This window comes from Passer domesticus, chromosome 1, assembly GCF_036417665.1.
Source record: "Passer domesticus isolate bPasDom1 chromosome 1, bPasDom1.hap1, whole genome shotgun sequence".
In the NCBI taxonomy this organism is placed as follows: Eukaryota; Metazoa; Chordata; class Aves; order Passeriformes; family Passeridae; genus Passer; species Passer domesticus.
Genome location: NC_087474.1, coordinates 140,767,714 through 140,792,521, shown reverse-complemented (window position 1 = coordinate 140,792,521; position 24,808 = coordinate 140,767,714). Strand labels below are relative to the sequence as shown.

General features: G+C 40.7%; 1 protein-coding gene across 7 annotated transcripts in view; it reads right to left on the bottom strand.

Moving 5' to 3' along the window:
- Window positions 1-278: 278 nt before the first annotated feature.
- GRHL2 (grainyhead like transcription factor 2) overlaps window positions 279-24,808 on the bottom strand; it is a 63,352-nt gene continuing 38,822 nt past the window's right edge. For 5 of the 7 annotated variants that reach the window (XM_064393387.1, XM_064393368.1, XM_064393420.1 and 2 more), the window contains 7 exons: window positions 19,255-19,342; window positions 19,029-19,168; window positions 17,002-17,033; window positions 15,824-15,918; window positions 10,703-10,788; window positions 5,399-5,463; window positions 279-4,228 (listed from right to left, as the gene is read on the bottom strand). In XM_064393387.1, the coding sequence (XP_064249457.1) occupies window positions 4,114-4,228; window positions 5,399-5,463; window positions 10,703-10,788; window positions 15,824-15,918; window positions 17,002-17,033; window positions 19,029-19,168; window positions 19,255-19,342 (621 nt within the window). In that variant the 3' untranslated portion in view covers window positions 279-4,113. The remainder of the gene's footprint in view (window positions 4,229-5,398; window positions 5,464-10,702; window positions 10,789-15,823; window positions 15,919-17,001; window positions 17,034-19,028; window positions 19,169-19,254; window positions 19,343-24,808) is intronic. The other 2 variants (XM_064393394.1, XM_064393377.1) reach the window with 2 other exon arrangements.

The following is a 24,808-nucleotide window of genomic DNA, read 5'->3' as shown; positions in this document are numbered from 1 at the left end:
AGAGTTGGTTGTCCAGAACCATTAAATATCTCCAGGGATAGAGACTCCACAACCTCTCTGGGCAACCTACTCCAGTGCTTAGTCACACAGTGAAAAGCATTCCCTGATTTCAGAGGGAGCCCCCTGTGTTTTAGTGTGTGTCCACTTGCCTCTGCTCCTGTCACTGGGCACCATTTAGAAGAGCCCGACTCCATCCTCTCTGCACCCCCTTCAGGTACTGGTACATACTGATACTCTCTCCTGGAGAGATGTAGTAATACACACCACAGCAACAGAAATATTATCTCATACATAGGAATATTTATTTTTTTCCTTCTTAAAAATGTACAAAAAATAAAATAACTGTATTTACAGCTTATCAAACCCCTCTCCCAGTTGCAACACTATTAAGTTACATGAGCTATATTCTTAATATAAAAGCACACTATTTATACATTAAGTTTTCTTGTTTGCCAGAAAGACGGCTTGTCACAATCTTTGGCACAAACATTCTTGTTTGTATCTTGTCTCAATTAATAGGAAATGGAAGAGCATATAAACATTTAATAAGCTTTACATTTTATAAGTCATAAGATACTCCTTTCCAGTTCCACTTCAATCAATATACAGCATCTCTGACAGCTAGAGAGTTTAGATTTCACTAATTGTTTGAATTAATTTACATTTAAACAATTCATAGAACAAAAGAAAAAATATATAAGAAAGACATTTGATCTCTGAATTCCATTGACCAAAAACTTTGTGAGAGAGGACACACATAAAAAAACCCCATTCTTTTCTTTGTAGTTTACACTCAGTGTTAGAAATCCTCCAAAATGTCTTGATGGAGTGATCATCTTACATCCACAAAGCTTCACTCAAGGGATGCACTTTATTTTGGGAATATCAGCACCTGACTGTAAGAAAGAACTATAATTTGAGAATTTGAATGGGATTTCATGATATAATGTCAAATGGACGGACAAAGTGCCAAATCTGCAGCAGGAACCAAAATTAGAAGTCTGTTCTCCTTTTGTACATCTCTATCTAGAGTCTTTCAAAACATAACATCTACAGACACTGCACTGCTACAACTCTTCATAGGGAAAATGCACTGAGCAGCAAGCCACCCTTCAGGCTGCACTAGTTAAAATTCAAGATTGCTGTCTTGAAGAAGAGAAGGAAATGAGAATTTTGTTCCTTTAAACAACCACAGCAGTGTCACAAAGAGACAAAAGGAGGCAAGGCAGATATTCCTGTCCCCTGCTGAACAGTAGCCAAACTTACTTCCATTTAACTCACAATATTTGGAAGATCCAGCATTAATCAATAATTTTTATCAAACAAGAGCAACATGCATATTTTAAACAATATACATGTAAGCTCTGTGTACTCCTCAGGATGTCTGAGTCAAGCAGGGCACAAGGCAGCCACTGCTTCAGAAGTTTGCATTACTCACACCACTCCTGCCCCTTTCCCACCACTCTGATGGGCTGATTTGGACCAACACAGTGAACCCCAAGAGCTCACAGCTTGCCACACCAGCATCCAAGGCTCAGGGCTCCTCCAGCAGCTGATGCTGTAACTACAACTGAAGGGGTGCAGCATGGATATTCAGTCTTAGTGCTTGTGATGCTTCTGCATCTGGAGCAGAGAAACAAGGTCCTCAAACCCTGGCAGATGAAGTAAAGTGTGATCATCCTTACCTAGCTCTAGCTGTTGTTTTAAAATAATCTTACCACCAATCTAGGCACCTTCCTGATAACTTCATTGAGACTGGAAGAAGGAACTAAAGGCAGGAGTATTAACTTTCTACTATCAGGAATTTGCACACCTTAAGATATATTTAGAATAGCTTTCAGTTAGTCTTGAAAGCAACTTTCCATTTCTGGACAGTGGCTGACTGAAAGCTCCTAAACTGACAATGGAAAGCTCCTTAAGCCCCATTATTCCTGGAGCATTGCACTTCTCACTGATCCTACACTGCTCCTCATCACAGGATGCTGCAGCACCCAACAGATCTCAGCTCATCTCAACCCAAATGTAAGACAAAACCATCCCATTAACCTGAGTGCTGGTGCTGCCAGGACTGCCTGTCCTTCTCTGTGATCCATAAATTCTCACTGGCCTTCCTTAATGCAGCACATTCCAACCCAGGCCAGCCCCAAGTATTCCCTTGGACATCAGGTTTGTTGGGGGCAGAACTAGAGCTCAACTCCTGCATACATTTACTCCTTTGCTTTACACGCAGCTTCTGCCCAAACATCTTGACCTGAGATCCCAGATTATATTCTGAGGATTCCAAACACAAACAGAGAAATACAAGAACTAATGGTATTGCTCCTATCTGCTGGTCCCAGTTCCTAATGCCTCCTGTACCAACTGTCCTCTTTTTTTTCTTTAAGAAAAAAATATCTGGGATAAGTCAGCATGGACTTTTTATCTCAGTCTGAGCCAAATAGAAACAAACTGAACCATCATAAATCTCTTGTATTCCCAGATTGTTTGCTCTTGAGCCGCATAGCAAGAGCATCTTTGCTGGAGTGCATTATTATTTAAAGTTAAGGAAATTACAACAGAACTCTGTATCAGAAGGGAAAAGAGCGCATGACAAAAGAAAAGGGCAGGAGAAAGACAGAATACACACTGCACTTTACAGGCATTATGTGAATTCTGGGTATGTTAGTGCTGACATTCAGGCCTTGAACCCCTTTCCTGGTATGATTTTAGCCTGCACAACTTTATCTCTTCACAGAATTTGAAGGCAGGTGTGGAATTTGATGGAATAACCATGTAGTTCAACTTGGGTTCAGATGCAGCCCTTGAGAGAGAGACCAATCTCCACTCCTCAGTTGTGGGATATTCAATCTCCAGTGGAAAAATTGTTCCAGTTTTGATAAAATATTTACAACAAGCCCAGGCTTGGACACTTCCAAGTGTCCTAGGAATCACAACAGAATCATTCAATGGAAATACAGGAGCAAAATACACTTAAAAGGAAGAGTTTGAAGTCCTGTTTCTTGCAGTCTAGAGGAATGCTTTGATGCACAGGCTGCTGCAGGAAGAATCTTCCCACCACATGTTTGAGAAAAGACTCCTTCTTTTAGGAGCCTCTGCTTCATCAAAGGAAGATGACCAGGAAGAATTCCCTTCTGTACCTCTTGGCAAACCAGGCAGCAGACACATGGTGTCTCTTGGATTTTGTTACAGCTGGATGGGAGACTCGGGTATCTACAGCTGGACTTGGACACCTAAGGTGGGCCCCATTGTGCCAGAGCATCCAAGACCCAGTAGCAGAGTCTGCTCTAATATTTCAGTATATACAATTGAGCAAGGATGGAGCATATGAGTACAGATTCAGTTATCAGCTTCTCAGTTCACACTCTTTGACAGATTGCAGCAATTTAATCCTCTAGGAAAGATTCTATTAAACCCTAAACCAAATACATACAAAAACATAGTGGCAGTAAACATGCCCACATACAGTAGTTAAAATATATTATTGCATATTATAAACATTATATACAAGGTTAAAATGGTTTCTTTACCATTTACTTACATTTGTGACATTTGTAGCTGAATGCCTTACTTACAAGTCCTCATTGCTACGTGCTGAGAACTACCAGAGGTATTTGGCAAGACTATACAGTATAGAGAGATATGGAACAGTCTGAGCAAGTGAACTGTCAGCCACTTTGCCCATCTTTAGCACTGCAACAGATTTTTAGCAATGACAGAGACAACTACTGGTAAAGTGATTTATACCAGATTTCTGAAATTAGCCCAGCATAGTTACTGAATGTGTTTTAGAATGAGCTTATCCACACTGAAGTATGGATTAAAATGCTGCATTTCACATTTGCAGTGGGTCATCTGGTTACAAATCTGGGGGCTGGTAACTGCTTGTACACTAGAGAGTGAGGAACAATAAATAAGGGACCAGGTTACTGTGAATGGCCTTGTGTTTGACAAACCCAAGTCTGTCTGCAGTGGGTGCACAGGTGCAGAATGGACAGTATTTTCAATGCAGTCTTGTAACAGTTTCTCTGATCAACATCTGTCAACTTTACGGGAAATCTGCTTTCCAAGAAGGATGAAATGCTGTGGTTCCTTACAAAATGGCTCTGCCTGAGGCTAGATCTCTGTCAGTGTGATCTTGAAGCCTTCAACCATGTTCTCCATGTTCAGGATGAATGTGTCCTCATTGGAGTAGTGCTCAATAATGTTGTCATCCATGTTTACCAGGATGCTGGTGACAAAGGCAGAAATCAATGTTTTTATGTACCAGGACAATGAAAGGAAAAACTATACACTCTGCCACATGTACTTGCTTCTCTACAACACAAAACCAGACTCCTGCACGTGTCAGTACAGGCTCACTAGCAGGAATTATCAGCAAGATCTGCCCCGTAGTCCCTTATAATCTTTGGATCAGAGGCTGCTCCTTGCCAGAGCAGTTAAGGGACACACTTAGGCTACCTACAGATGAGCTGCACTTCAGACCCCTGGTAGACCCAGCTAGCTGGTGCCTCCCATGCCTGGCACGTCTGTGCCACTCCTCAGGCACACCGTGGGAGCTGCTGCACCTCTGTGGTGTGACTGCTAACACAGGGAAGCAGTGGAATTTGTGCTTTGCACACAGCTCACAGACTTAGAGCTCAGCTTGGATGTGAGACTATCAACAACGACTATTACAAGTGTATATGAGTGTTTTCCTCACTCTACCTCCAAGTGTTTCTTCTGTCATTTAGAAAGAAGCAAAACATGAGAAGTTTCACCTGTCTTCTCAAAAGCTAAAAAAATCCCCAGACAACAATGCCCTAAGCTAGTTACAGCTGAAAATAAATGAGTGGATTAAAATTATATTGCTAAAATATTGTGGTTAAATAGAACTTTAAAAAACAGTTGCAGTGGTGAGATTTAGTTTTATGGTAAGGAGCAGAAGCCTAGCTATTCTAAAAGTCCAGCTGTGATGTCCATGTCTAAATTTATTCAGCTAAAATGCCTGCAGCAAACATTGCCTGCCTGTCTTTCAGAGTAAGACAGTGGCCTACTTCTTCCTAACACTGCAGGAAAACTCCACACTGCATTCACAGCAAAGGCAGTATCTCCCATGCTGGCCCTCCATGATGTTAGTAAGCATATTGTCTACAAAACAGACTTGATCCACATATCTTATCCACAAACCCTTCCTTCACAGTGAGCTGATGAATACTGGTCAGACACAGACTGGAATCCAGGTGTCCCCTTCTGCCATCCCTTACAGTCTCCATAGACATGAAGATTTCAAGCACATGGGTGTGTCTCCTGGAAGAGTTTGTGCTGCCCAGCATCATGAGGCCCCAGCTGTAATTGGGATCTCTGAGTACTTCTAAAGGATCCTGCAACAGATCATTAGTTAGGTAGGTAACTAACTTACCCCTTTTTACTCTTCTTATAAAGTTTTGCAATCTTTTCAACTGGCAGCCCATATTTCTCAGAGATCTGAAATAAAAAAAAAGAAAAGAAATATCACTAAAGATGAATGAGAATTATAAAATATCACCTCTTACCTTATGTAAAACATTAAAACAAAATTTCTGCAAACTTTGACAGGATAGCTATACAGAAAACCCTGTCACAATCATGTCATGCTTTCATTTGAGGATGACTTGGAGAGCAAGAACCCTGAACAGCTTAATCAAAACCCACAATTTTCTCTATCCAGAAGCTCAGATACTGTAGTTTTTGTAGGGTGTGAGTCATCAGAACTGCCCCAGCATCTCCTTGTGCTCTGCTCAAGGAGTCAGTGCTCTTCCCAGCTTCAGATTTCACCAGGGAATTTCTGTCTGATCTTTCTATTGTTCCTTAATCTGATTTCTTGGGCTCATGGAAGCAAAGGCTTCTCCCACCAGGCAGCAGGCAGACACATGGCAACCCAACAGGAGCTGATGGACCAATGGAGCAACAAAAGCATACACATTTCTATTTCTCAAAGACATTTCAAGGCTTATTAAGCTAACAGGACTCTCCATGGTGGTACTTCTGTCTGAAAAGTCTCTTCAAGGTACCTGTTATTGTGGGAGGGCTACCAACATCAAACACACGGGACTAAGAAGCTTCTGTGTTGTTGGGAAGTTACTACAGTAACAAAATGAAAACACGATTTGGTTCACAGAACATCACCTGAGTGTATAGATAACAAAAGGAGATTTCACAGAGAAGTGTGTTATCAAAGTAAAGGACTTCTAAAATAAATTTCTTATTAAAGCAACTAAAACAATAAAGCAGAAAATACAGTAAAACTTTAGAAGGAAGAACTACTTAGCTGACAAATTACCCATGCCAACATAATACTTCACTGGGATGCTTTGGTATTGCTTTGCAGCAGTGTACTTGTAACTTTTTTGGATGTCTATTCTGCAGTGAGTCTGTGGTGTGCTTATGAAGATGGTGTCCCTGGGCCCTTCATCTGAGCTAGGTTTGCTTTCCAAATTATGATTCTTCTTTGAGGGAACAGGTCTCACAGTTCACACTTCAGAAGAGGATTGTCCCAAAAGGCAAAATAGTTACAGAAAAATTACTTTTTTTTTCCCCCAGTGATTAATGTTCTTTGGTGCTCTACTGCCAAGCAAAGTAAGTTTCCAGTTCTTCCCAAGTGAAATGAAATTGCAGCTAAAGAGCTGACTGCTTATCTTCTGCATTAGAGAACTGAAATGCATAATTAAAAATCCATTTAAAGACTGGCAAACATCAGGCACTGTAAAATCCTTTCTTTGTGTTTGCATTCAGAGTTCTGCTGAGAAAAGGTATTTTAGGGAAGTACATTAAAGCAATTATCACAAAAGAGAAAATGGAATGGATAAACTCAGCACTGAGGACAGATTCAAAGAGCTACAGGTTCAACACCAAGCATGGCTCCCATCCAGACAGCCAAGATTCTCTGCAAGAGAGAATTAATTAGCCTATACTTGTCTACATCACCTGAAATAGTATAATTGTCATCTTAGCCCAGATGCAATTTTGTACCTAAAAACTATCCCTAATAATACACAAGCTATCAGCTTGACTGGCATTCTATAGCATAACTCCAGGACTCTGAAGAACCAAAAAACTTCTCTTACACTGAAAACAGTGTCCTCTGACTATTAGCATATATCAGTGGCTAAGAGAAAGGGGAATAACTGATGGGGTACAACAGACCCATCCACTCCCTAAGTTTTCTACCTAGCAGAGAAAAAAAACAAACTGAATTTGGGTGGTATTTGCTACTTCAGTTTTCACTTTCACCAGTATGTTTCACTGTTCATTTACTCTTTATTATTCTCTGGCCTTGCTTATCATGAAGAGAATTACATCAGATAAACAATCTGCTGTTGAATTTTTATATCTGTGCTTCTGTTGTACCCCTAACTTTAAGTTGTCTTGTAAAGCAATAATAAAAATGGCTCCATTTCATCAGACAGTTGAAAAAAATCCTTTGTAACAGGCATTGGAGAAAAACTGGCAACCTGAAACTGCAGAAAGTGTCACAAGTGTGTGAACATGAGGAAATTATCTCCCTCTCTGGGTTGTTAACTCTGAAGCCCAGTGATATTGTAAAGATCAGCACTTGAAGACACTTTTCACTGACTCCATGCAAATAAACAAGCCGAGCAAAACATTTCTTGCCAAGGAGGCTTAATAGCAGCTAATATACAGCATTCTGCACATTCCAGTGTAAATCTTCCCTAGGATATTTGGCATACCTAACACTCATGCATTCCAAATATTGCTCAAAGCACTTTGGGACTCTGGGACATCACTTCCTACATAAACTATGAGAGGTTGGGCTGAGAAAGCCTTGCCTGTCACACTGCCTATGACAGGTGTAGGATTTATATAACATGCAGGGATTACTGAGCTTTGCAAAAGACTTCCAGCTGACTGAATAAGCACATTTCTCAGGAACCCCTGGGATTCAACCAATTATACCAAACAGCAAGCTGTGGAAGCAAGGCTTAAAGTGGGGGTATGGGAGAGCCTCCCCCTCATAGTCTCCAGTACAAATGTGCTAAGTCCTGCTGCAGAATTGGAGAAAGCACAGGGTGAGCATCTGCTAGGGCATCTCACTTAACACCCTCTTCTCAGAGTGTTTGCTGCCAGCACAGGGGGACCACCACTTACTGCCAACTTCCACAGAAACAACAGGATTTCTCACCTGAACCCAAGCAGGCTACATTAAATTTTTTTAAAGTGTCTTTATTTGGAGGAATATTTTTCCTTATCATCTCCATTGTCCATTTGTCAATCTTCTGAGCAGAGGTTTCTTTGTTAGGATGCCTGAAGCAGTGCAACAGCCTTCTGAGTGGCACTGAAATGGCATCTGGGTGTCCCTGGGGGCTGCAGTCCCCTGGCATGGCAAGTTTGTCTGACTGCACAGGCCACCAGAAATGCTCTCTGTTGGAGTCAGGAAATCAGAAAGGGCAATATCTGGGTGGGTCAAGGTGTATAGGAAAACACCTTTGCCAGCTTATTTCTATTAAATAGTCTGGTCTGCTGCCCTACACTGGCTGGAAGATCACAGATAATATAGGCAGGTATCTAATAGTCTAAGCTAGCTCTATTGAACTCAGCTGTTAGCTTTTAATTATTGAAAGACTTTGGGAGATGTTTCCCAATTTGAACGGTCTTCTGTAATTTGAATAAATATGCAATTTTGCACAATGTAAGACTGAGGTACCTACGGAGATCCAGTTATCCTGATTTTGGATCAGGCTGAAATCAGGGTGTAGAGCTGGTCAGTCTCCACATAGGTGTGATGGTTTGCTATTTTCACTTGATCAAGACTGATTAGCAAAAACCAAACATCTGAGTCGCTTTCTGAGACATGCTGTGTTTCTGAAACCCAAAACCCCTAGATATTTGCCAAAAGACAGATATCTGAAAAAGAATCTAACTGTTAATTTGGAATGGGGGTATATGAGAGTAAAATGAACATAGTATCTGAGAAAACCAGATCATTAATAACAGAAAGTTAGGGGAAAAGTCAAAGACCAAGAATAGTGACTAACAAAAAGAAAAAAAAACGTAAAATCCATAAACAGAGAATGAGGATTATGACTTAGGATCACCGGAGCTCCCTTTCAGATCTGGGGTTCTGTAATACTCAGAGGCTCAGTTCCTAAATTCCTAATACTGAGAACAGAATGACGCATTTAGGATATGCACAATTACAAAATTACATGATTTGCTGCAATGACTGTAGAGAGAATATTTAAGAATATGCAGTTTGACAGCTTTTTGGCATTGTTTTATCCACAATATCCTACCAAAGAGAATTAAAATTTTCTGAATGTGTTCCTTCCAGTGAACTGGGACATTTTACAACAGATCAGATTTCTCTGGTGCTGAAAACATGCCAGTGAGTCAGCAGCTGCACTGACTGAGGTATGCAGAAACCCTTCCTGCTTCTGCACCAGCTTTGTTTTTGTTACATGGTGGCTGGAGAACAGGCATGGAGAGGCACAGACTACTGGAGATAAAATATTCATGTTAGGTTGAACAGTTATAGAAGGATTTAACATACTTTTAACTTCCATACAAAGACAAGATTAAATCCTGTTGCAGTTTACCATGAATCAGACTGCTGCCTCTTCAAGCAAAGTCTGGTTTTTGTTATCTATGTGCTCTGCCTGACAGCTGAGCTGCAGTCACAGCTAACAACCAGCATCAGCAGAAGCACAGTTAGGACATCCTTAGCATGCCACTGACTCTCCTCAGAGATACCCTCATCTAAATAGATGCTTTAAGCAACTTCACTAACCTATAAATCTTTTTTTGCCTTCTGCTACTGGCCAAATATTGACCAAATAACTCAATCTTTACTGCATTAAAAGCGTTCAGCAAATGCAAGAAGATACTCTGACGGTTTTAAGAGAGTATAAATATACACACATCTAGCACTTGGCTGAGCTCTCCAGGGGCACTTTCATCCATTTCCGTCTTCTCCCCTACACATAAACAAGGCTGGAAATCAACTCAGCATCCCACATGTCAATCTCACATTCCTCCACTGATTATTTCTTAACTCTTCCCTTACCAAATTTCATGAGCCATCAGCTCATATAAACAAGATTAAACATGGAAACAGCAACTCTTATGGGTAACAGCTAATGGGTAACAAGCAAAAACTCAAAGAAGCAGCAAAGAGGCAAGTGTTAGGTAGGTCATGCTGTAAGTGAGGACTAGAGAAGGAATTTGAGACAAAATTTGAATGACAAGTCTGCACTGGCTCAGCACCTGCCTCTTACATGCTGAACAGCAATTGCACAAAGGCCACATGAAATTCCCACAGAAACAGTGCATCCTTGGGCCTCTTCTTGGAAACCAGGCTGGGAATGTACTGACAAGCATTACAGGAAAAGACTCAACAGGCTCTGAACCATCAGTTCAGAAAGAAGCATTTCAGAAAATGAAGCTTGCACCTCTCTCCTTCCCTGACACTGGTTAACTATTGCAATTCCTCAAAGCTCAGGTCTCCAATAATCAGTTCTGTGATGCTGTTTAAACCCAGTAACCTGCTGATAACACTGAATTAGGAAAACACCAGCATTTCAGGGCTCCAGAAAGCCTTTAAGAAATGCTTTAAATGTACTTGGGAATAACTTCATCTTTATATTATGGTTTACCTCAATAATACATGGAAAGCCTCAAGATTTTCTTGCCAAGAAAGACAAACAATGTGAGGACATTGGATACTTACAGCTTCCATTAGCCCCTTCACTGTGGGTGATTTCAGCATCAAGGCATCAAACACCTCATCTGTCTCCTTCCTCACATATAAAAGCACTGAAATAGGAGGGAAAAAAAAATCAAACTTGGAGCAGATTCAGTCAATTGCACAGATGAAATACACCACACTGAGTAGGAAAACCAGTATTAATCCATGACAGATAAAATTAAGCACTGAAGATGGTTTGAACTTAAAAAAGATGTACCTTTAATATTATCAGTGATCTAGACATGGACATATCATAGTTGCGTTGAAAATACAGTATTGAAATTTTAATTCAGCAAATTTAATCTAATGTGAAGAATCTCTATCTTCCAGAATCTAAATCTCCATTTACAGAAAGAAGCTGAAAAGCACTGGGGCCTGATCCCTTGGTTATAGGACAAAACACACAATCTACGTCTTCTTACACCTCTGTCTTGGCTTGTACCTCCCCAGGTTTCATCTAAAAGGCTTGGAAAGGACATTCAAAAAAGGCAAGTCTGGGTTGCCTTTAGCTGTGCCTTTGAGAGCAAAATCAAAGAAAAGGTAAAGAAATAGTTGTCTCTGACATTACCATGCAGATGACTGCAAATGGCCTGACCAGTATGAGAATAAACACTGGGAAAAATGAGTTCAAAGTAATTTGAGACTTTACAGGGGAGACATTCAAGAGCACAGCTGGCAGACAGGCATTTACCAGTGTGCCCACCTGCTTAGGTACCCAAATGCTATTTCTGTTCCTCGTCCTCCCTCTGATGATAGCTGCTAGCTGTCCACAGGCACTGTGCCCTGCCCTCTTTAACTTTTATTTTCTTCACACTTGTACAGGTAAATGGAGGAACCTTGCTATAACATGGCAGAAGCAAAGCAGACAGGTACAAAGCATATAAGCATAGACACTAGGAAAGCATTTTAGGCATCATCTCACATGACTGATAAGTAACAGGTTGAATAAGATATTCTGCAATATATTTTGGTTCCTAAATGAACTGACTTTCAAATAGCACTGCTGCACATGAAATAAAAACACACATGCACTGTCATGTCTGTGGGACAAATTACATTGGTAACCTTTTTTTTGGGGGGGGGGGCATATAGAAAAGGGCATCTTTTGAAACTACAAATTCTCATGGTCCAAGAGATATCTTTACCACGTAACTCAATAGATGACGAGCAGATGAACCAAAAAATATGAGGGTATTTTTCATACAGAAGTAATTGTGTAGAAGTTAATTCTCAGGCCAAGACTCTAGCAGGATGGATGCTGGCCCATTTGTGGAGAATCATAGCTTCTTTGCCCAAGTTTTGAAATGACTGGAAAAAAATAATGGGTAGTTCAGTTCCCTCACTTGCCCTAAAAACCAAACATGCAGGACAATGTTGGGTTTTTTGCATCTTCGATTCAAAAATATGAGCCACAAAACTGCAACCACAGCATGCAGGGCCACATCCTTTTCACCTATATTTTGGCAACTCTTTGGGGCATGGCCTGAGGACATTGTTTTAATGGAGTTAGAAGCAGAAACAACTTTGGGCCACAACTTAAAATGTCAAAACATAAAAGAAAAAAAATTCCACACCAGGAGTTACATTTTACCATGCCTGATATATTTAATAGCATGAACAAGCTCTCACCCAATGGACTAATTTTACCAGTACTAACACTTATATTAATTTAGTAAACATTTCCTTGTGACTAGAGGGTTATCCTGTAACTCCTGGCTTTACAAACATCTGGAGCTCTACCAGCCTTAACAATTACAAATATATCTGAAAAGAGAAAAAAAAATCACTTGTTCCAAGGTTAAACTTGGGTACATTACCCAGTCCCAGTGCTGAGCTTTACTTCTCTGTTGTGCTTGGTGTGCCAGGCAACATTATACACACAGAGAGATGGGATTAGTAAGCACACGAGGGGTTGTCAGACTTTTCTTTACCCTGACAGGTGTGAAACTCCTGGCTTTGATTCAGTAGAGCTCTCTTCCACAAATGGCTTGTGGTGATAGTGATGCTTTAGGAAGCCCCTGTCTCATCCCTGCCCTTACACACTCTTATTCTGGCTTGTCTCAACGAATTTTCCTGGATGACAAACTCTCTCAAACAGCAGATGTGAGTGAAAAAACAACCCTTTTTTTTGAGTTATTCTTCAGACAGATCAGATCCCTGCCTCAGTGTACAATGCAGCCCCACAAGCCTTTGTGCTGGCAGAGCAGCAGAGAGATGGTCACAGTGGGAGGCGCAGCCAGAGGGGAGGGAAAAGGCTGCAAAGGCTCTACTGGGCTCAGCAGCAGCATTGCCACCGCACGAGTGTGACCATGTAACACAACTCATGCCCTCTGATCCTACTGTCATCACATTCACAGCATCTAGATGGACTCATTCTAACAGTACAAATTACAAGATTTGGAGGGGAACAAGGGGGAAATCTTGTACAAGGTAATGAGTTATTTTTGCCTGAAAGCTACAAGATAAATTCAAATTTGTCTGATCTACTCCCTGGTCTTAGTCCTTAACCTTCTTGCCAGCACTGAAAACTACTGCAGACCTTAATATTCTCTAGATGTTAAAAAGAATCACAAAAAATGGGGGGAGATAAATTAGTCTTTAGTTACTTAAGAAATATCCCCAAAACATCAAATTGCAGAGGGACAAACAGCCTTTGGTGAAGGCAAGGGATGTTGTTGTACCAGTGAGACTTCTGGAAGCCAGGCCACCAAATTGAGGGTTTATGTGTGAATGCAGAAGAACCATGTTAGCTACCTCTTTTAGGACTGTTAACAACAACATACACGAGGAAAAATGAAACTAAGGACACAATGAGTCAGTAAGACTTGGGGCATTAGGAAGGCCTGAGCCTGGGCACTACAAATGCTGTGACTGGCACCCTATGAACAATGACTATAGTCTCTCTTAAGTAGTGTCTGGATAAAGATGTGGTACATCTTAGTCAAGGAAAGAAGGGCTGGTAGCTGTAATTTAGCTTTCCTTTCTCACATTTGGAGTTTTCATCATTGCCCAGGCACAAATTCCCTTGGATGGCTCTCAACCCCCTGACTGCTATGAATCCAAAATGTTTCAGAGTAGTTTAATATGACTTTCCTAAAAGACAAAAGCTACACAAAAAAAAAATCCTTTCTTGAAACTGAGAACTACAGGACTGGAAATCCACCTATCTATAATTTGGCTGCTGGATTCATAATTAACGGCAAACTCCCCATGAAATCTGAAAGGGAAAGTGAATTGAAAACTTACTGAGAACTCAAAACAGGAAAAAGCCAAGTCTAGCCAAGTAACTAGCTGTGACACACATTTGGTACAGATTAACATACTTCACATTTCTGTGTTGGGCACTTGGACTTCCCTTAGAGGTCATGGAGATGAAAGAATAATTCAAAAAGAGGCAGCTGAGTGAGAATATGAACAGTGTTTAAAAATCCCTTCAGACCTGTTCTCTTGAAGGCTGCCCCTTAATATTTTTACTTCCACCAGACAGTGTTACAAGTAGGTCCAGAAGGCAGGGGTGAGGTCACACACTTCCACTTCAGTTCTTCAGTGGAGCTTGGACACCTCACTGGCTGCTATTTACCTGTACTGCTCTGCCAATAAGACACCTTGGGATTACATTGCTTTTAATATATATTTTCATATATCAGACCTGCTCCCTCTCAAACATTACACCCACACCCCATCTACACCTACTCTCTAGGAGTTATTGATTCTGCTGTACCAAATAAATCTTGAGAAAAGAAGCTTCTAATACGGCAACGCTGGGGAAAAAAACCCCAAACATTTTAATACCCAGTGAATCCTCTGGCAAAGACAGCATGATCAAATGGGTAGATTCAGCTGAGCTGCACGCCATCAGCACGATCCCAGATGCAAGGCTCTGGGTGGCAGGAAGTTCACCAGGGCAAAGGCCACACTGGAAAAGCCTTGGCCGCCAGCCAGCACAGTCCAAGATGAGAGAAACACTGAACAGGAAAGGGATGTGAAGACAGCATCCTCCAGTTTCTCTGGTTTGTGCTTCTCCTGGATTTAGTAATTTTACATAGTCTTGCCACCAGCTAAATTTTTTTTCTTTCTAATCTTACCCTTGAAATGCTTGCAAGTTCTGAATGATATCAAAACAACTAACCGCAGCAAAGGACAGGAATAATCAAAGCAAACCAATACCTCCTTGCAGGCAATTTCCTAGGCTTCCAGCTGGGAAACCCAGGTGAAATTGTAGGAAATTACAGTTCTTTATGTAGCCCTCATGGCTCTCATCTTCTGCTTGATAGAGCCCTGATAATGTGAATTTGGCCAAGGTCTTGAGTCAACCAAATGCAAGTCCATGGTCAGTGCTAACCTCACATAATTAATTTAAGATTTAATTAAAATAATCATATGTTCACATTTATTTCAAGAAGATATCAGTCTCCATCCTATAATCTTCTATGTTTCCCCTGGTTCAAGCAGACCACCCTAACCAACAGAGAAACTCTGCAAATGCGGGCTTGTGGGAAGTCATTTCTATGAAATTCAACTGCAACTGTAATAATACCCACCTGGGCAGTAAAACAGTTAAGGGAAACAAACCCTTAAACAATTCAGTTACAGCTGCTGGAAGATGTCTCTCCATGTTATATTTCTAATGGGGTAGGAAATTTCTGATTTTATTCTACCCAGTCTAAGTCTGCAGTCAGCAGGAGCTTGCCTGTTTAATGTCTCTGTATTTGACCCAATGCATCTTGCATATTTGCTTGTGATCCCAGATAGAACAGAAAGGATGAGCAAAAATTAAAAATAGACCATCACAGATTTGCTACTAGAACTTTCATAAACTTTGTAGCTTGGCCAAGAGCCAAGAAACTTTCTAAGTTTTTTCTATACACTTGTGTCCTGATCCCTTCTTGAGAAAGCACAGTCCTTTTTTTTTCTTTAAGTAATTTTTAGCATTTGTTAAAATGCCTCCTTATAGACTGCAGATGCAAAGATCTCCTCTCCCATCTACCCATATTTGCACTATCATTCTACAACTGACTTTGTACAAACCACACCTGCCCTTCCCAGCTTGAGGGTTTGAGTCCCACACAGAATGATTTTTAACTGCTAAGAAATGATTGTTACCTCTTTTCAGACCTTCTTCTTTGATTTGTTTCAAAGGGGAAGGACCAAACTCTTCCTCCACAGGCCGGAACATCCTTTTGACCAGGACACTGCTACTAGAATACACAAAACAGGGACCATGTCACAATAAAACTGTGCTCACAGCAGAAGAGGAGACAACAGCAACAGTCATGACTCACTTTGTACTCTGGCAAAAACACTCACTAGCTACTCAAGTAGCACCAAAAGCAGAAACTGCAAGGATTTAGCTTTTGAGGCTTATCTGAACTATCCAGGCCTCTTAAATTGCTGAGACTGACTGGCTGGGACAGGTGACAGGAAAATATGTTCCAATGTCACACACTAATTTGAAAAACCCAAAGGCCCTCAACTGTTTAAATATTGAGGGAATTGCTTGATGCAATACACCTCTGTGTTTCTCAAATTCCACTGTAAGTCCTATGAAGAGCATTAGTTTCAAAAAGAAATAAAAAGGGCCTCATGTTTTCAAGCCAGTGTGGACTGCAGGTGCTTGGCCACTCCCTACCACAGGTCAATATTTGCAGATTTATGGGACCATAGTTATGTTAGTCCAGAATCTCAGACTTGAAGGTGTTCACCTGGGGATTCAGGCAACTTACAAAAGTACGGGACTGGCACACAGTGTGGGCTGAAGTTCAGCAGCCCATATTAAAACCCTTATTTCATGGCACCTCTAACTATTAGAGGGACTTTCATCAATTCTTCCAGTCCCTCCAAAAGTCAGATAGGGATAGGGGGTACTCCCATTTCCAACCTTTGTCCTTCCCAGGTTCTCTCTTCTCTTTCTGCCTTTCTCTTCTGGCACTTGGCCATTCTCTCTACAGTTCCTGTATTTGTTGCATACACATGTATGCACTGCTAAACAGCTTTCAGGAATGCAGTGAAGCTCAGTGCTTCAACAAAAAATTCCCATTTTTAAAATTATTTGAGAACCCTCATGCCTACGTAGATGGCACTTCATTGTCAAATATATTGTCCTCTCCCTTTTACTTGGAAATGTATTAAAATACAGACATAAAAAGCAAGCAATTTACATGGGAGAACATTAGGCTAGGGGGAGAAAGGGGTCAGTTTTATTTATTTATTCGTATTTTGTATCAACTTTCTATGAGTTTAAACTGTTAACTGCAAAGCTTGTGAAGCAATAAATATCTTACCCTTCTCTCTCGTCATCTGTATTATAGTAAACCTGGAAGGATGGAAATAAAAATCAATTATTCCCAAAACTCAGGCACTTGCTTAACAGAATAACTTCAAAAGAGAGAAAAGACAACAAGTGTTTTGCAGTTTGTCATATGTTAAAAATACTTCTCCTCCTAAAAAGCACAAACACCTCTAGTTCTAACTGTTATCTGGAAGAAGCGTGGCTTAGAGAAACTGCTGTTGAATACCATCTACTGGAAATATATCAAAGTTTATTTGAGAGATATTACCCTCTTCCCTGCTTTATATCATTTTCCCAATTATTTTACAATCCTCTAAATCAGATTGCTACTCATCTAAATAACCCCTAATACAGTTTAAGCCACAACACTCAAAAGCTTTTGTATGTATTTAATACTGTCTGAAAATCTAATTAAACTATAAAGAACGAGATTAAACTACAGGCCTTAATGGAAATACAATTACTAAACGTACAGCTGAACATTTTTTGCACAGGCTGTGGGCAGAAGCCCAAGTCCAGTTTTGTGTAAATCCACGTAGCTCAGAGTCACCAGGACCAAATTTACAACAGCAGCAAATGCAGCTGACAGTAGCAAGAGAGGTATAAATTCACAGTCTCTTGTCCAACACTTTACAGAACAATCAGCCAAACTCCTCACAACATGCCCACACTGCAGGTCTGCACCAACAAGTGCACCAGCCCTGCAGCTGCTGAGCTGTGGTGCAAGCACGGGCTGGGGGCACAGGGCAGCGCAGCTGCTCCTGCTGGGCAGGGCAGGGCAGGGCACCCCAGGCACTGGGGCTGGCAAGACACTCAGAGCACACTCAGCTTTCACTAGGAGCCTTCACTTCTGAAACTGTGCAATGAAAATAGTGTGTGTGCAAAGCTGAGGGCTGTAACTATGAGTTACAGCAATAAAAACATGGCTGAACATTGCCTAAGAGCTAGGAAATGGGGATACCTTCCAGTTAGTTTAGAAAATTATTTACAGGATTATATATACTAAGGAATGTTTCCACCACCTCCTGTTTTGAAACAAATCCACATTTTGGTTTGAGATCCATGAGGACAGAAGGTACCCAACACTGATATGTGAGTGGGCGTCTTTCCAGTTTGGGAGAGTAAGCTCGTGACAGCTGTGATTACAACGTCGGTGCTCTTTGTGCTTTGCTCAACCACAACTCTCACTGCTTCAAAATAATTGACAATTCCAACACTCAGTTTCATTTCATCTTTGTCATTTTAGTATTGTCCAGCAAGATGCATATTAAATTTCCTCATCAACTATTTGTCGTTATAAACCTATGCATAAATGTCTCATTCTACTCCCTGAGATGTTAATAAATAACATGTTCATAGTAACAAAGTTGTCAGAGCTGACCCTCCAGTTCAGGTTTTCAACTTCCCAACAGGCAATAAAATAGAAAACAGCCAAGTCAGGAAAGACTTCCTTATGTTTACTAATGATAATAACTGCCAATACTGAGTATTAACATTAGTATGATGGAGTTTTACTTGGAAGAGTGAAAATATTTTTTTCAAGGAATTTCTAGATCTCTAGGTGATGCCAACAGAAAATGGGTAGTGGTGTTTAGTGACCCTGCACTTGACTTTTCTATACAGGTAAGAGCTCGGTCTTTGTTTTCAGCTGTAACAGGGAGGGGGATCTCTGCTACCACAAGGTGGCACTTCATTTCACCAAGCCAAAGAGTGCACTCAAAACCAGATTGTGTTCCAGACACAAGTCAGCCTTATACTTGAAAGCAAAAGAATGACAGAACTGTAACAAAACCAAACTAGTCAGTTGTCAAGGAAGTATAAACTCCTTCACACCCAGAACTCAGAAAGGTACTTGTCTCTTGTAAGGTCCTCTATAAGTGATGTGCAAAAACTGCATTTACCAAAATGAGAGCTGAAACAAGTGGCCCCCAGGAACAGTTATTTAGCTCCCTAAAACCTGCCCCAGAGCAGAGGCAGCCAGGTAGCAAGTGGGCACCTGCTCATCTCATTATTTCCTACCTGTCCAGTTCTTTGTAGGTTTCCAAAGTGAACATCCGGTATGAAGAGAACGGGCTGGGAATCCAGGTCAGCCATTGTTTTGAAGAAGGTGATATCACTCTTTTTCTGCAGAGGGAGTGCACTCAACTTCCCTTCAGCTGCTAGGTGGATCACAAAGCACAGGGTTGTGAAAGGAGGCATGTTAAGCCTGATTTAGCCCCAGATCAGAAAGGCCCACTTCACTCACCATTATTACATGAGGCTTGGGATGCCTGGCCTTTGCCTTTCTTCCTGTTCTGCTTTCTCTCTTCATCTCGGATTTTCCTTTCTGCTCCCTGATACAAAAAAGACAACCCACAGGTATTACCCAGAGAGGAACCACCATGAGCACTGTACTCTGCAATGCCTGAACTACAGCATCAGACACACAGAAATGCTAAAAGATAAACTGGTTATTTCATTGAAGACAGATCTGTCCAGTCTGTTGGGAAGGTTACCAGGCTTTGCAGGATCACCTGTGCCTGAGACTCAGCTGGCACATCCAGTAGCTCCCAGGACTGCAGACAGCAAGGGGAACAAATCCACATGTTGGTTTGGAGGGGCCAGGACAGGCAGTGTGCAGTCTGTAGCAGGACTGATGCCAGCACAGTTGTGCAAAGGGCATCCCAAGCCCCGTGTCTCTGCAATGGACAGAGTGCTCAGGCCAAATATTTTGTGTATGTAATAGCATAAAACACCTGCAGGATTGCTATCATTTTACATAATCTCTGTGCTGAGGTCTTCCCTAAACTCTCCTCCACCCACTTGGTCTGTGGGAGGCATTGCTCCACTGTAGCCAGCTGTGCAGAGCCTTTGAGAACTGACAGTCCAAAAAGGCTGTGCTGACAGCTTGCCAACATTGCAAGGGTTCTTACAGAAAAATACAGGCATTTCAAACTGGGAGAAGCTCTCCAGAAATAGGAAAGCAATGTAGCACTGCCCTATTAGGCACCAGGAACTCCTGGGAAGTTGCAGGCTTCTGTTATGTAAATACACTCTCAACAAGTTTAAAAAATAAAACTTGTTATTGACATAAAAAGCAGCAACACCTCCTTTGAAGTTCTCCTAATTTACTTTATAAATAATACCTATCACATTGTGAAGGGTAATGAAGATCCATATGCTCCCAGACAGTTGGCATGCAAGATTACAGATTTTTTTTCCAAATTAAAATTAGAAGTTTCTTGAATAGAAAGGGAGAGGAGGGAGGTAAGAAAAGCAAAAAACACCCACTCAAGATGGCAAAATTCACACATGAGTCAATGAACCAAGTTTAGAAAGAGTGCAAGGAAAGATGTACTCCTGGCTGTGATCTATCAGTAGATTTCCAGAGGCTGAAAGAGCTGGAGGAAGAAATAGTTCTTTAGGAAAACATGAATGTGTTAAACAGAAACACTGCCTCCAGACCAGATCCCAGTCCAGCTGTCACTCATCAACCTCAACCACAGAAGCCAAGAGATTCAGAATTGTGCACTTACCAAAATTTTAAGTGGCCTTTAAAGCCACCTGTTCTTTCTAAGAAAGGAGTAAAAATACACATCCCAGCCACTGTTCAGCAAAAAGCACATCCTGAGAAACCTGTGCTGCACAAAGGGCTCTGCCAGGTGGCCACAGCCCTACCTACCACTCGGTGCTGCCACTCTGCCGCTCACAAGGAATGGGATGAACCACCAAAGTATTTCATACACAGCAGCAAGAGTGAGCTTCCTCTCAGGAAAGCAGAAACTGAGGAGGATTCAGCCTTTTATGCATAATAAAAAATACGTTTTACTGATTTTCTGTAATATTCTTTGTAATCGTGAACTTGGTGACACTTCACAGCTTTCTCTTCATTCATTCATTCATTCATTCATTCATTCAAAGCAACACACCCCAAGGTCTCTGGGGTGCAGGCAATCCCTGAGCCAGTCATTCCCATCCACCAGTGTTTATTTGTGCCACAGCCACTTCACAAAAGCGGCAACTGCAATACCCACAAAATTACCTACCAGCCCTTTTGAGCTTGGAGCAGCCCACAGGGCACACGGCAGGGGCCAGTCAAGCCTACAGGATGGATGTCACAGTCACAGGAATGAGACCACACAATTATTTTTGCATACTAGAGCATTTCTGCTGCATAGTTTTGACAGCTGAGCCATCTGACACACACCTAATAAACCACAGTTTGCACATCTCTTCAGGACAGAAGAAATTACCCTCCTACTGGGGACTATGAACTGTGTTGTGACCAGTGAAATAATGAAATGAGTTCTTAATTTTTTCATTGATATCTGGGCTTTGTATAAATGCAAGGAGTACTTGTGCTACTAATCATTAACAAAATGCAGCCTACAAATTTCAGCTGATTCAAAGTATTTTCTTCCTAATCCTTCAACTCATTTAAACTTAAGTCTTGCAACACTCTGATGCTCATGTGTACTCTTGCTTCTAGTTCCAGGCTAAAGGATTCCAAATCTCATTGGGCAGCACACAGACATAGGCTGATGTGCCTGCCCAGTGAGATGTGGAACGCTTTAGCCTGGAACTAGAAGCTCTCTCCAAAGCTGAAGATTAATAGGCAATTAGAGTTGCTCAATACTCTATGATAGTCCATTTTCTCTATGATGGTCCACTTCAAAAACAAGGATGTGAGAACTGCACATATTCCAAAAAGAATGTATTTTTTAAGGTTAAACAAAATTGGATTAATTTATTTTATTTCTGGATCAATGTTATGGTATTTGCCAAGTCAAGTTCTGTTTCTTTTCAGCAAAGATAATCACATATAGAAAATCAAGTAGCTCTGAAATCCCAGTTCTTTCATACACAGTGGCTAAAGCATTGTGCAATATATAAATATAAATAGGCCTGGTAGCAAGTTTCCCTGACAACCTACTTAAGGGATAAAAATTATATATTCTTATAATGCAGCATCAGTGATCTGCACTGATGACTGCAAGGCAGAGAATTAGCACTGACAAAACAAGATGTGGACTGTAACAAATGCTTTGAAGATTGCTTACTGAAAAACAAACATGGACAAAAGATTGGATGACAAATAGGGAGTATAGACTCAAATAGGGAGTATGGTAAAGTTAGATTTGTTAAGTAACATTTACAGCCTTTGCAGCATTTATCTCCATATATTTATGTCACAAAGCACATACTGGATGTGAGTTGGTGTTGCTTTCTAGTTTATATGTAAACTAATATTAAAATCAAGGAATTGCCAGAATAAATACTGATATATACATAATATGTACCACTTAGCTAAATGCAGTTTTATTTCTTTAAAGATAACTCTTTCCACAACAGCTATGCTGTGTTGCAGCTACAAGACATTGATTTGTCAGTGAATGTTCTTAAAAACTCGACACCTCCACCTGTGATTTATCCAAGTGAATATACAAATACACTCACTTGTATTTCCTAAAGAGGAACCACCACTACAGAAAGAAACATTTTTAATAACAGCGCAGACACAGAAACATTTTTCTTCTTCCATGTTCCAGAATGAGAAACATTTCATACTTAGGGAGGAGGAATTTACTGTGCAGTTCCACTAGGCCAGGTGATTGTAATAAATCAGGTACTTTTGTCATCAGCTTCTCTTTGAGGCTGTCAGATTGGGGCATAACAGTGCAGTTCACACTTTCAGAATATATAAAGATCATTACATGATTGCTGGGTGGTTTTTTTTTATGTTCCTATAGTACCTCTTCAATTCATCATGACAAGGAGGTGGGCAATAAATAACAGCCTGAGTTTCATGGCCTTTCCCAAGGAGGCAGACAGCTTTGCCCATGTCACTGGGGGGAGGGCCACAGGCTAGCAAGAGAAACTGAACCATTTAGCACCACCTTAACCAGAGCCAGGAGTTTATTTTGACATCTTGGAAAGATGAGGATACCCAGCCACACCAGCTACTTTCCTCTGAGCACAATGAATTTTCCCAGTGCCACCAGCAAGTGGAAATTCTCCAAACATTTATTTACTTCCAAAAGCCCTGTGACAAAGGGATGTTGGTAAAGATCTGGCAGCATATGTTTGGGAAGAAGCAAGAATTTGTCTCTTACCAAGTGCCAATTAGCACAAACTGTCATGTGCATTGACCTTGAAAATTTTCATTTGCTCAAGTCACTTTCACACCCACATTAACTTAAAAAGCTCCACATGTGTGTATACATTTATATTAAACACATATACAGCCTATTATCAATACCCTTGAGCCCTTCAGTTCCCACTTCCAATACATTTTTGATGTGTATAACACTTTAACTACCCCTGTGATCTTTCCTTCTACTTTGAGACAGTTTTGATTAATAGACTCAACATTAATTTCCTGCTTTTCGGTCTGGCTATTTGAAGCTCCAATTAAGCCAATAGATGCAATGAACATGTATTATTCAAATTCTCCACCACTTGTATCTAGAGGTCACCCTTGATGAGTTTGTGCTCTGAATTTCCTTCCTTTTTTTTTAATAATTCAAATTTTTCTAATTGCTCTTCAGAAACAGGTAGATGAAAACTACTTGTTACTTTGATATTTACTGAGCTTTTAAGATCCAGCTGTAGCTTCAAATCTGTCAATATTTGACATTCAAAGTTACAATTAAAAGCATAGCATTTTGGCTGCAAGAAGACCTCAGTGCATACATTTACATTCATTACTTCCAAAGATTTTCCTCCACTAACACAACTGACTGATTAGCCCTCAAGATGTCGTTGTCAAAACAGCAACAAGGGAATGAACTGAAAAGGGGGAAGGAGCAGCAACACAGAGACCTGAAACAGTTGAACTCTTACCCTTTCCATTAAAAAGTTAATGTTATGTTTTGCCTGGGGCATGGCCTTTTGTCTTTCTATTCCCACTTGTAGGAATAGAAAGACTAATTTGGATAAATTTCCAAGTCACTTAAATAGATGTAGGCTCCTGAATCCCTGAACCTTGACTAGAATCCAGGCATCAGCTCCCCTATGAAAGATGTTTCTCAGCATGGAGAAAGTAATCAGCTGGCAGATGCTAAACAAAGCTGAAAAGTGGTCACACTCTCTTTGAAGAATCATCACTGACATTTCTGAGCAAGTGTTTCTGCCTGGTGATATACACTGCTGACCATGACACTGTCTAATTCATTCAGGCATGATCTATGTCTGGGCGCTGAAACATCTTACTAGTCTCCACAGAGGAGCAGTCATACCTACAGCAAAAACCCAAAATTTTGCTAAAGAGGGTGTGAACATACACAAAAAATAGTTACTGAATTACAAAATGGGAATGTCTAATATGGTTTTTGTATTTTACTTTTGATAAGAAAATCCTAGCAACACGAGAGTTTCTAAAATAACTGTAAGCAAAGCAGGGGGAAAGCCCATCAGCTGTGTCACTGGAATTTGCTTGTTTTCACTGCATCATAAAAGGGAGCTTAGCGGACCCTCACTGAAAAGTGCATTTTTTTCTGTCAAAGAAACTGACATGAAGTTTACCTGCTATCTGTCCTGGCTGTCAGAGTTAGAAGGGATGATAGCAGCAGACTGCCATTTATGTGAGAGAGCCTGTGCTCAGCACTGACCCTCCAAATACAGATATTTGCATTTGCACTTTCTATTACTTTATTGATATTCCATAATCATGACCTATAACATGCTGTCCTTAAACAGTCCAACTATTGCTTACAAGCTGAGGAATCAGGGCCAAAAAGACTGCAAAGCAGTAAAATAATTACATGATAATCAGTTTGATTTGTGATACCACATGGACCAAATGCTATGATGAAATACAA